This window comes from Copadichromis virginalis, linkage group LG11, assembly GCF_057382275.1.
Source record: "Copadichromis virginalis isolate Kocher_CV1m ecotype Utaka linkage group LG11, C_Virginalis_male_GT1.1, whole genome shotgun sequence".
In the NCBI taxonomy this organism is placed as follows: domain Eukaryota; kingdom Metazoa; phylum Chordata; class Actinopteri; order Cichliformes; family Cichlidae; genus Copadichromis; species Copadichromis virginalis.
The window spans coordinates 19,172,450-19,186,098 of NC_140628.1; the positions used below are offsets into that span (position 1 = coordinate 19,172,450).

General features: G+C 41.0%; 1 protein-coding gene across 2 annotated transcripts in view; it reads left to right on the forward strand.

The window, feature by feature from the left end:
• oxr1a (oxidation resistance 1a) overlaps positions 1-13,649 on the forward strand; it is a 183,954-nt gene that overhangs the window by 75,101 nt on the left and 95,204 nt on the right. For both annotated transcript variants that reach the window (XM_085473459.1, XM_085473461.1), the window contains exon 3: positions 8,400-8,596. In XM_085473459.1, the coding sequence (XP_085329585.1) occupies positions 8,400-8,596 (197 nt within the window). The remainder of the gene's footprint in view (positions 1-8,399; positions 8,597-13,649) is intronic.

Here is a 13,649-nt window from a genome sequence, read left to right on the forward strand (position 1 = left end):
CTTTAAAGACATGTTGGTTAGGTTAATTGGTGATTCTAAATTGGTTGTAGTGTGAGTGAGTGTCTGTGAGTTTTTGTCTGTCTGTAAGTTAGCTGTGTGAAAGACTGGCCACCTTGAATGAGATAAGGATAGATGGATGGATTAAGCAAAAGAAAAGTAAAAGTTCTGATTCTGCCGAAACATTTATATATAACTAGAATTTTTTTCGAGTTGAGCAAAGGCTACCAATGTTTAAGCTTTTTTATAAAGCAGTTTAAAATCGGGTATGATACCAGAAGTTTCACAGATGATACTAATATGAGTAGAGTTACATGATTCACAATACCCAATTTGGTAGCTCGGTTTAAAAAAAAAAATCCCATGCACTGTAAACTCTTTCCTAACAAACTGAGATATTTGTGGCAGGCTTTTCATTTAAAATGTGAACATTTTGTTGATAGGACACGGAATAAAAAGTAGCTTTACTTACATTCTGTTAGCTTAAGGATTTATATTATAGACGAACTTTAACTTTTAGAACGTAGTTGATTTCACAGCAGGAATGGCAGCTGCCTTAAAAAAGTTGTAAAGTGTATTTCAAGATAACAGTGCAAAGTACTTCTATACCCGACTCTCACTGGCTTTATTATCAATGAGTCTGGGCAGAGCTATCACCATCTGTGTAGTTTTTCCTGTGCTTGTGGGCCTTATCTCTATCTTGGTTTTGTTCCTATAGCACATCTCATTTCCTTATTATAGCGAAACACTGGAGAAAGAAAGTCACACACCGAGGCACTTTCTTTTTCTTTCTTTAATCCACCTGCTGATGCTGATGTTGGCCTGTTTGCCTTTGCCAGTGACAAACCGCAAAACAAGACATAAGAAGGCCAAAAGAATGTCAGGGGTCTTAAAGAATTAAATAATGTGGGGGGGGCAAGGAATTGCTGAGCATCAGATGTGTCAGGAACAACGAATCATTTGTTGGAAAGCTCTTTAATGAGTTTGAATTGTAGCTTCACTTCTTGATTGCATTGTTCATGTCTGGCTGAAAAGTGGCATTTTATAGATGCTTCCCGGCTCCAGATGACAAATGCTCTGTAGCAAACACCGTCACAGCCGACCTGACACAGGATTTAATAATGTTGCTGACTTTTCTGTTGTTTAACTTTTTGCCTGCGTCACGGCTGGCCTTTAGCTTTTGTTCTCGCCGCTTAGTTACAGAGGGAGAGTTTAAAGCCTCATTGGTCAAAATCGTCACATGAACCTTTGACATGGAATTGGTGCTTTGGCATTTAGGAAGGGAAGATGAGCGTAATGTGGCGTAGAGCTCCATAGATCATTATGTGGAGGTGTCTAACCGCAGAGCAGAGGACGGCGGGGTCTGAGCCGTATTTCATTTTGCTTCGAGGCGTAAAAAAGAGGCTCATTAACATGCATGGCCACAGGTTGTTGTTGCTCTTTCTCTCTCTCTCTTTCTGTGTGTGTCGAAGCACAGCATCGATAGCAACTGACTCGTTCTTATTAGGCTTTAGCTAACCCTTCAGTTGTCAAGTCGTTTTTGTCATAACTGCTATCCATTTCAAATCAAACAATCTGATGTGAGTGCTGCATGGTATGAAGATGAGAGGATGTTGATAAAGAGATACTTAAGAAGTAGAAGATATTCCCTTGCCTGGCCGTATGTTAATGAAGTTGTTCATGTGATCAAAATAACTAAGTGCCTTATTAGTTTTTAGGATTCATCAGATGTCACACCTACTTGTGGTTTGGCCTGAAATGTTTCAATTAAAACTGCAACAAGTCCTCCAACCTGAATGATTTCTTTTCCTTACCCTCTAAAAGCAAGACCCTTTTGTTGTTCCTCCATCGACCCCGAGCTCCTCCCTGCACAGACGTTGTGGCGAGAGCAACGTCACAATGAAACATAATATGGGAAGAACATGAAAGCAGTCCTGTACGAGCAGGGCCCTAAAACATCGTGTATAATATATAGTCATAAAAAAGCATTAAAACCTCCACTACGCTAGCGGCCTTTGTGCTATTTGTCGCATTGCGTGGGTTTATCAAAGCTTTTCACTAAAAACAGCCTAGTGCAACCTGGAAAATGCTGTTCACTTAGTTGTGAAGGAAGGCGCAGAGATAATCCAATCTCCTTACCTTGAGTGCCTTTTAACAGCTTATTAAGGACACACTATAGTTAACCATTTGCAGTATTAGTATTACTATCAGTTCTGCTATAAATAAAAAATATGAAACATTTTTTAACTCCTTTTTTGTTCATGACAGGGAACTGGAAGCAAAGCAAAGAGGAGCACTGGAAGGCACTGCAAACGCATCCCCCCTTTTTTAAGGTCTAATCCTTCTTAGTAGGGGAGCGATAAGCGTGTTTTGACTTAGCCCCAAATTTCCTGTTGTTTATGCATCCTTTTGCCAAGTCACGTGGATCCCTGTAGAGTTGGATAATCTTACTGATGCCAGTTTGGCAGAGCTGCAAATGTACCACTGCCTCCTGGTCCAGGTCAGATCACGAAAGTGAGGAAGAAAACAAAATGCCCGTGTGTCTGTTTTCTTTAATTTTTTACCCTCCCTCTGTTCATCATTGAGTGAGCATTTGCTCGCAGATAGGAATCAGTCCGAGCTGCTGGCTTTGTCGACATGTGTCTCTCATTCCTCTGTGGTGCTCTATAGTTCCTCACTGGTGTGAAAGGAAAAGCCTCTTATACTTGCTGCAAGCTCCCACTAGGGCTTCTTTATGGGTTTCACAGTTGTGGTGTTATCAGTTGTGAAAGTTCCAAACATGAAGCAGCCATGTGGTTGGGAAACAGTAGCTACTGGTGACGCAAGGGTGTCCATTACATCATTAACTGCTACGCCATCTGGCAGGCTGGCTGTTGACCTTCGGCATGCTTCTTGTCTCGTTCTAACAGCTCACACTTTCAGCCTGATACAAAGCAAACCAGTCCACTACATCCACCACTCGTTAAATCTGGTGTTGTAAATTTGTTGTGTTGGGAGTGCTTTGAATCATCCACGACAGCCACACTCCAAATAGCTCAGAATGACTATGCATGTGTGAACAGTTTAGCTTGTGCAGTCCCCTCTTGTTTGATTCAGATTTTTTTCTCTCTCCTCTGCTATAGATTTGAACGTGCATATTTTAGATAAGTTACCATTACTTTTGACTTAAAATCTGCGGTTTAAGTTCAATTCTTAGGCTGTATGAGGGATTACAGCCATTTGCTCCTCCGTTAGTCGCAGTGGGAAACAGAAGCTGCTGAAGAGTGCAGCTGATGATGGTACACAGCATCTCAGTTCTCAGGCTACCACCCACCTGGGTCCTGAACCTGTAAGCTGAGCTAGGATGCTCATTAGAAAAGACTCTGTGGACCTCAGATCAGCTCTCAGCACAACTTTATAATAAGGCTTTGGGGCCGAAATGAAAAGGACAAACGTGGCAAACTTTTTTTTTTTCATATGTGTGTGTATATATATATATATATATATATATATATATATATATGTGTGTGTATATATATCATTGAGAAATTCATGTGTGAATGCAACGCAGGTGATCCTTGCCAGACATTGTTACCTGACTACATAGCCTGTGGCAGTGGGAAATGTCAACAGTCTGAATGCAGTAGAAAATGCTGACACTATAGTAAAACTACTGCAGCAAGAAAACAAATTAAACAAGCATTATTGGACACAAAGTAATAAAAAAGAAAGAAAGAAAAACTTAAAAGCATAGAGATTAAGGTGGAATGTTTCAGACATGTCGGGGTTGTTAAATCTGATGTCAGGTTGCAGGAATGGTTGCCAGTTTAATTGCGCTACCACTGTAAAGCATTGCCATAGAGAGAGAGACAGAGGTTTATATTGTATGGTTTGAGACTTGCAGTATGGAAACTGGTCTGGTCTATTCCAGGAATAACAAAAACTATATTAAAAAAAATCATAAAGAAGCTAGGCCTAAGTCACACAGGCCTAAGGACCAGTTAGCAACCATCTGGAAACCACTGCAGGAAAAATATTTACTCCGTGGAAGATTGTTAGTGATTGCTGGAGGTTGCAGCTGCGGTGAAATTGATTGCTCAAGTCCCATTCATACAGGCCGAGAGACTGATTAGCAAATACCAATCACTAGGGAAAAGTGTATTCCACAACCACTCAGTGAATGGTTTTAGGAGGTTGTTGACATTCGCTAGCTGGTCATAAAGAGTTGTAAACAGTGCTGCACTGAGGCCTTAAATAGGCCTTAAATAGAATATTATTTATAAATTTTTATAGTTATTATTATTATTATTTTAGTACATCATTATGCCTGTACGACTTCCATTTATCCTTCTTTCTTTTTAAAACCTGCATTACCTAAAAACATACCTTCGTCTTTGACAGTGCAGTCAGAGACTTGAGTGCTAAGCTAATAATGGCTTATGCTGAGTTGAAGTTCATGTTATGATTTTTTCCCCACATTTTTCAGTATTCATCCTAATTAAAGGGTTTAACTTAACAGCACATATTTAAAGGGCAGTTGATGGGTACTCTCTAGTTCCTTAGCTATTTGCCTTGACTTGGTTTTACAACACAGACTTGAAACTGCTTAGACTGAAAAACAGTCAAACATGTGCAGTATGGGAACAGTTAATGTAATTAGCCCTGGCAAAGTACATTTTAAACTCTTTAAAGGGGACCTGTTGTGCTCATTTCCAGTTCCATATTTTATCGTGTGGATTATTACACTAGGGTTGAATAAATGAAAGAACAAAATAATAATTCTTACTTATGCTGTACTCTGCCTTGATAAATCTCCTCGGTTCAGTCAATGTCCAAAAAACAAGCCTTTGAGGTCCCTTCATTTTCTGTGGCAGCTTCCTTTTGATTGCCTGCCTCTGGTAAAGAAAATATGAAAAAGAGGTCCCCTTTGAGACGTGCATATTTGTTTTGCCATGCTAGCTGGAGGTGACAGGTGATGGGTGTGCCTTTCCACATTAATATTTTGTCTTTACAAATGTTAATTTGTTTCTTTGTTGTGCTTTGTGTGTTTTACTGTCTCATTCTTCTTTTAAACTGACTGTTGATGATTTTTCTTTTAAAAAGACTTGAAAATGAAGAATAAGTTCATAAAAATATTGCCACTGAGTTGACTTTTGCCTCCATATTATAGAAAGAATGAAAATGTAAACACCCACAAAGGCACAAATACGTTATTTTTCACATGCGTTGTCCTTCTCTTTACCTCTTTGCTTCTGTTTCCATCTTGCTTTCTTAGACACATCGATTCTGTTCTTGAACTCTGACACACACGCGTTTTGATACCGTTTGGCCTTGTAGCTTAGTGAAACAGAGCTAGAAGAAGGGCTTCTGTTCTACTGATGAGACAGTAATTAGTACTAACTCCTAAGGGAAAGCAGATAGACTTCACATAGCTTGACACTCTTTCACTCTCTTTCTCCGTCTGTCTGTCTGTCTGTCTGTCTGTCTGTGTCTTTTCTCTCTCTGGTCCTGCCATTAACAGCAGCAGCATGTCTGCGTCCTCAAAACAAGTACAATCTAGCACATTCAGCTAACTTTGTGTCAGCCTTTGTCAGCTCTGTCAAAACCTCCACTGCATGCATTAATGGAAAGACGAGACAGAATGTGATGGAGAATATATGTACATGCAAATATAAAAGGTACAGAGATGGGGTCAATTTTTAGTTGGTATATTTGTAGAAATATACCAACTGTGTGTTTTCACTGAATTGACTGAAGGAAAACATCTATATAATTTTTGCAGCTCAACCTGCTCCGTTTGGCACCTTCTCTTGACTTGACTGCTTCAGTTTGTTTGATTTTAAAAAGAGCACACAGTGAAGGACATTTCCATAGAGATTGTGCATTTTCATTAGCGATTTAGACGCTATGGTCATGTGTGTTGCTTTGGTCTATGTGGGGATGGGCACTTGGGTGAAATGGCCAGAAAGATTCTGTTCGCTTCAGCAGTTTTGCTGGAATGATTGAAAGTGTGAAGTGTGTGCGAGGGAGCGCAGCACTGGGAATCTTGTATTGCTGTTTCAGGACTTTTTCAGTGTATAGGAGAAAGTGTTTTAGGAGCCATTTTTTTGATTGACAACGTTTTTGCTGGAACACCCAAGAATTTAATTTTTATTATTTGTATTTTTTTTACTACCACTTTAGATGCTTTTGTATGAGTGTGTCAGTGTGTTAGTGTGATTTATTCTGTATGTTTACACATGTGGCTTTGCGACCATATGTAAGTGGATAAACCTGCTGCTGAGTGTTGTGGGATTACCTGTTCAGATTAGCCCAGTTAACTCATTTATAAATGTAAAACCCAAACCTGGGATCTCATCAGCCTTTTAATAGGCTTTGACTTGTTTTTTGTTGTAGGCAGATTATATTTGACCTACCTCAGCCAGTGCATGCCTTTTGATGCCCTTTACATAAGCATTCAAATTTTGTAAGCTTTTTACTGGAAAAGAGAGTTTTACATGTTGCACTGTAGCTTCTGTTTAATTGTTTAGCCATTTGAATTCCGTGTGGTAATGGAGGAAAAACTACTTTACAAAATGCAAATGCGGTACATGACTAAGATTAGCTATGTAGCTTGACAACAAGGTCTGCTTGTTGCATCTTTAGGTATTAGCCAAGATGGTGGTGTAGTCATGTTAACACCAAGGGCTACTCTTTATTTTTTGCATTCTCTTTTGTTATGCTCATTTCCCCATTTAGGCCTTTTTTTTTTTTAGAATTACAAACAATTTTAATCAATACAAAGTTAGCACTCCCAGCTAACTTCCTGCTAGCTTACTTGGCAAATTTTGGCAAGTCTGCTAGCAAACTTGCCAATTTGGTTGCTTACAATGAGCACTAGAAGTTCATGCAGTTTATTAAAAATGTTGTTTATACCCTAAGTTCCCATCTCATGGCTTGGCTAATGAGATTGAGAAAATGTTTTAATTTCAACAGAGGAGATTAGATATTAGCAGAGGGGCAACATGGCTAACAAAGGGAATAAAAAAACCCTTCTATTTTGGTCTCTCCAGATATCCGTGGAGTACTACCAGTCAATCTGACTAGTAGTTTCTGGTACAGCCTGACATATATATCTCCAAGTGGATGGAGAACATTGGTACAGTCTGAGGAGGTCAAAAGGGCAGATGGCTGCTGCTCCTACAGCCTGGTTTTAAAAAGGAGTTTTTCCTCCCCACTGTCACCAAGTGCTTGCTCATAGGGAGTCATCTAATTGTTAGAGTTTTCTCTTTATTCTTGTAGGGTCTTTACCTTACAACTGTTACTGTTGATGTGATTTGGGGCTATGCAAATTAAATTAAATTGAATTGATGTGACAGACAACAGTGTAAATATGGAGGTATCGAGTATAAAAAATAACCAGTCACATACATCCATTTATTCATGTAGGTGCCAGTGAGGATGGATACAGTAAGTGGTTCATCAAAAAGAACAACTTCAGGGTGATGATGAAGATTTGTGCCCAAGCAGGCCCAGTTAGTCAAAGCTATAAGTAAACTGGGATTACAGGCAGTGGTTTCTTACAGATTTGTTTTGCCCAGTTAAACAGATTCACTAAATTGATTTGGTGTTTAATTCTGCTGAATCATGAGGCATCCCAACCACAAGTCAAAAGTGAAAGCACATCTGAGTTTGTGAACCGTGGCTTCCAAGACACGTGTGCTAGAGCTTTAAGCCCTCGTTACAGGGCTTTTAAGAACTAGTTAAATATAAGATGTCATGTATGCCACCAGACTAAGCAGCTCTCTAAAAATTAATTATGAAATCTAAAGTTGATGATGGGCCAGTGAAATGGAGCTACATTAGAGCTGTTTAATGTTAAATCTTTGCAGCAGGATTCTGGGCCACTTGTGAATGGTCCAGGGGTGTTTTGGTTAAACAGATGCAAAAGGATTTAGTATATGAAAAAGGATGAAAAAGGATTTAGTATATTCTAGATGAAATAAAGCATTTCCACCTCCGTAAATTCTTATACCCTCTACTTGATTTTTTCCTTTTGTAGCTTGTTACTCGCTGTTTCCTGAGCTCTGGACTCCCGCTGTTCTTCTCCAATATCCCACCATTTAATCCCTTTTTACAGTAGAGACAGCTCTACACTGGGCAAGCAGAGCAATGCTAATAAATTCACCCTTAACAAGATTGCAATTAGCCTATTGATTCTTTCAACCAACTTCCTTGCCGCTGCAAAATTGCCTTGCACAATTACATTTCTGTGACACAGCGCAGTGACAGCTAACCGCCTCAGATTTAAATGTGCTTTGATCCCCTCGCCCTTGGAACGATGAAGGTCACTCATCTTTTCTCTGTCCACTCTCTGCCTTTTCATCCATACACCATGTGAATATAGCAATAACACGTTCCTCTCCTTGTTTGCCCTTCTGCAGACTGAAGAAGAAGTCTCAGTCGGTGGATATTGCCAGTCAAGGTTTCTCCCCGACACTGGTGCCCGCCTCGCCCCTCAACAAGGCTGCGCCATCTGTTGCCAAGACAACCACCGTCCTCGCGGTGCAGGAAAACAACACCACCAACTCCCAGCGCCGCAGCCCCCGATGTGGCGAGCTGAAGAGAGGCTACACCATAGGTAAATGACACAGGGGCTGGGACTGTGATCCTGTCTCTCTGTGTGCCAGTGGAGAACATTTCGCCTGAATTTGATGTCCAGTTATTACTCGAGTCAGCATTAAAATGCACCGTCTGAGCTGCTGACATGCATTTCTCACTCAGTTTAGCTTCCCCTTGTCACCTCTTCAGATGCTCTCCCCATTACACAACTCCTGATTCATTTCCTTCACATAATTTTTAATCATGTGGCTCTGATGAGAGTTGTTCCTGTGATGAATTCTATTTCTGGTGGTGGTGGCGCTGGTGGTGGTGGTGGCTCTGCCTGCTGTGGCTCTCTTTCTGTGTCAGCCAGTGGGTTGGTACTAGTGCCCTTTAGGGAGCTGACTTTTTGGAGATAATGAAATGAGTGTGAGGTAAACTAATTTCCAAACTGATGAATGCGGTGCATCCTCTGTTCACTTCATTGATGAGATTTACTTCACAAGCTGCTTGGGTTGAGGTTAGAAGGTGGAAGTGTGATCTGCGAGGTATTTCTTGCTGTAGGCCTGTTCTACTTTTATTTCACAGTCCCTTTCACGCTTCCTTATTCTGGCTTTATTTGATTCTTTTCAAATGTGTGCTTTAAAGCAAGTCATACCGAATCCAAATACATTGTTATTGTTGCTTTTGGACTCAATGTTTAATGTAGCAAGCTGATGAAGTTATCCGTAGCTGTGGAATCAGATTTGAAGGAGCAGGAAAAAAAGTGATGTAAAGCTCCAAATATGTCAGAAGGAATTTCAGAGAAAAGTGTATAAATATATGAACAGGACATTTTAGTTCAATTTAATAATACTGCAATTAAAATGACAAAATCCTTGGGTATGTTAATTTCAGTGATATGATGCTATTAAAATACATTAATAAGAAAACAGGAAGTAGCAATAAGATGGCTACTGCTACCTTTAACAGCAAGTAGCCTTCTGGACAACAACTATTATACAATACAACAGAGAATTTCTCCAGAATATCACTTTTTATATAATGGACTGTATGGTGTGGTCAGTATTATTAGCCCCCTGAAAAACTGAGCGTTTTATTGAGCCAGAGCACAAACCACTGATGTGCAAAGATAACTTACTGTAAAATAGGATTATCTTCCAATTAGCATACAGTATAAAAACTTCAGCAAAGGTTCGAGCTGTCACTCTAGAAATCATCAAGGCAAAAACTAAAGAAATCAGTTTAGATTTGAGAAAACAAATTGTTGATACTCACAAAGCAGGAGATGGATATACAGAGTTATCACAGTGCTTCTAAGTGTGAAAAACTGGAGTGAGATATATCATCAAGAGAGCCACATAGTCCAGAACAAGCCTGGCAGAGATAGGACGCCAAAGACTTCAAAGACTCTGTAAGGAAAACTGATGAGAGATGTGTCTAAACAACTGCCAACACAAGAATGAATGACTTAGCCAAGTCGGGAATTGTAGTCGGGAATTAAGAAGACAATAAAATGCTTCACAGGAAGGGTCTCTGAGGTAGGAGACCAGGAAAACCTCAATTTCTGTAGAAGAGACACCTACAAGCCAGAGTGAAGTACGCTAAGGACAACCTGGAGAAAGATTATGCTTACTGGAATGCGTCCTCTGGACAGATGACATGAAACTAGATCTCTTTGGTCATAGAAACCAAGCAGTCAGCACCAAAATTGGGTCGTTGCTGTGAGCGACTTATGTTGTGTGCTTGACAACAACCAACAAAACATATGTCGCTCCTGGACAGGAGCTACCTCTAGAAGACCAAAGTGAACATTACTGGCTGGCCTGCACAAAGCCCTGACTTGAATCCAAATGAAAATCTGTGGGGTGAATTGAAGACCAAGGTTCATGCCAGTAGACGCTTTAGAAATTCTCAAAAGTAGAACGTGCTGGGATTGCTCAGGAGGCAAGCGTGAGACTACATCAAATGACTTCAGGCTGTTATCCAGAAAAAAGGATACACAGCTGAGGCTAATAATTCTGTTCTCATCTGTAGGAGTAGGGAGTAGTGAAGGAGTGAATGATTTGGGATAAGGTAAAAGGTCACTGTGACCTCACACAGTTTTGCACATTCATTAGCTGGTTGTAACAAACTTTCACAGAAACATTTATGCAGCTACAACATTTTATAGCCAAAACAGCAAAGATCAAATCTAGACAAACATGGATGTAAATTGCACCAAGCAAAGGCATACAACTGTACAATGGCAATTCTAGTCTGATGCCCTTGCAGCTCTATTATTAGAGTTCTTGGTACATTTGAATTTCACTTCATGGCTGAGCATACAGTCTGATTAATCATGTAAATCAGTGCAGCAGCGGTGGCTGTTCTGCAGGGAGAGGACAGCTTTAGAGTTGAGTTGCTGCAGGACCGTGCCACTTTAGGGTCGCAGTGCCCCACTGAGCAGGCACGATTTGGCTCAAGGTGTGCCGCTCTACTGGTGCCACACCAGTGAACTTTCTATAGTGATCACACATCGACGCCGCTGCTTTAAGCAGGGCATTGAGCGAAGAACGAACTGATCCATCAGCTCAGTCGGCAATAATCAATAGAGGAAATTGTGGGATAAAAGCTTGGCCACACAGGTGGACTGGCTGTTGACAGTTCGGCCCGCTCTTGTCATCCATTACCAATTCAATGGCAGCTGCTGGCTCTTTGTAAAAGCACAGGGTCGGAAGTCACAGTCATTCAACCATAAAATGAAATGCGACCGTGACTTATTGTGCTTTTACGGCTTTTAACTACAAAGTAACAAATTGTACAAGGTTCCAAAGCATGAGTCATAGCAGTTAATCATTTGCTCTGGCTAGCGTTGTCCTAGATAAACCACAATTAGATCAAGGCCCGACTTTTCACATGACTACAGAAATACTGCATCTGCCAGTCATTTACACGGCTGGATCACATAATGAGACATTGATGAGCGACTGTCCCATCTCTCTATTTCTTATCGCGATTGGATGTGGAGCCCTGGGGCATTTTTAAACCCAGGCCAGGCTGCTCCTGCAGGGATGATCATGCTAATTTATTCTAATGTGATAGCAATAATGTGGCAGGCCACTCGCTGCGCTTGTCTGCCAAGCTTCAGACAGACCTGTCATTAGAGGCACATAGCAGATTCACAACAGACGTTTTAATAACCCAGCCAATGAGCCTCCTACCAAGGCGACGCCACCTCCGAGGGTAAGTGTTGATGGTGTTCTTCAATTAAAAGTTCTACAGTCACTGCTGCATCCTGTAACGAGAAGAGAGTGAGCAGCATCCAGACATGACGTTGATGAGGATCAGCCATTGCTCAGACTGCTCATTTCATTACATGATTTGCTCAAGAAGAATTGATGGATAACTGTATAACTCTACATACATCCTGAAGGAGAAAAAAGGGTGTAACCAGAACAAGAAGAGAATAAAGAAGTAAAGACAAGGAAATAAGAAGAGAAAAGGGAAAATGAGAGGGGAATACACAGAGAAAAGAGAGGCTGTGGAAGAGAGAAGTGGCAAAAGTAGGAAAGGAGTGTGAGGAGAAAAGAAGAGAAGTGAGGAAAAAGAAAGGAATGGGAAGCGGAAAACGGGTAGAGGCAAATGGGAGTAAAGGAAAGGAAAACACTGAAAGGGAGAAAGAAGTTAAAGGAGAGAAACTATGGGTAAACAATAGAAAAGAAAAATGAAAAGAAAGGAAATGAACAGGTTTTACAGGAGAATAAATAGGGAAGGAGAGAAGAGTGATGGAAGAGAAGACTAAGGAAATTTGACACGAACAAAGAATGAATGGGGAAATGAAAAATGAAAGGAAAGAGAGAAGGTAGGAGAAAACAAAGAAACGGCTAATGAAGGAAGGGGGAAGTGGAAGGGAGGAAAATATAAGATGTGAAAGGGGTAAGCTAAGCAAAGAGACGACTGAGGAGGAAATTTAAAGAAGGGAAAAGGGGGGGAAAGATGGCAAAGGAAACAAGATAAAAGGAAGTGAAAGGAGGAGAAATGATTGCCGCTATAACGTAGGAAAGTAAAACTAAAGAGAGGGAACAAGTGGAAAGATTGGCAATAGAGAGGAAATGAAAGGAGAAAAAAAGCAGAGGCAAAGGAAAGATTCTTGAGGGAACGACACTTGACACCAGCTCTCCCCAGAGTCCCGGCTTCTCCGTCTGACAGCCTCCTAGTCCTACTGCCACGTCTGACCTTTACATCATTATAGCCAGCCTCAAGCCTGCACTCCAGAGCCTGGCGAGAGAATGCCAAACAGGAGATGAACCTTGTGTCCCCGCGACTGTATACTCATTAAGGATGACTTACCGTGTTCCTGCCTACAACAAGCGCATGCGAAAACTGCTTCATCACACTGTGCTCTCATTGCCGTACAAGTGCTCTTCAATCTCTTTATTCTCCGGGGCTGACTCATGCGCTCCGTGCCTATATGGAAGCAGACATGGGTCTGACTCTGCCTATGTTTGTGTACCGTCTCAAGTTAAATATGGAGACAGATTATGGCTATAAGGCATCTTTGTATGGACGCAAAGGCAGAGCCCTGCACAGCATGTCACCGCACCTAATGGCTTCTAAGAGGAGAGCTGGATCCCCCCATTCCTGTTATTTCTGCTCTTTCTACCATTTTATTCCCCAGTGTCTCCTCTGCTTTCCCGCCTTTTCCAACCACCCCCCATGTCTCACTCTCTCTGTCTTCACAGTCTCTACCTTGTTATGCTCTAATGTATTTCCTGTGTTTCTGACCGGGGGGTACCGGCAGAAGGGTAATCTGTCTCAAAGACAGACGGACAGCTCCACAACAGATTGCTACAAACTGTGGCACCGACCGCCGCTGAAGTGCTGGAGAGGGGCATTTTATCACGTTACGATCTAGTCTGGCTTAATTTCTCAACTGAGACAGCTAAACTTATGCTCATGCACATATAAGCACATATGAGCAGACCATTGCCTACAATGGTTAAAACCGGACCTGTTCATAGAGGGTATGCAACTTTGTTAAAAGCAAAAATTATCATCAGTGTTTTCTAAATTTACAATTGAATCTTTACATTTGTTTTTGGTTTAAGTGT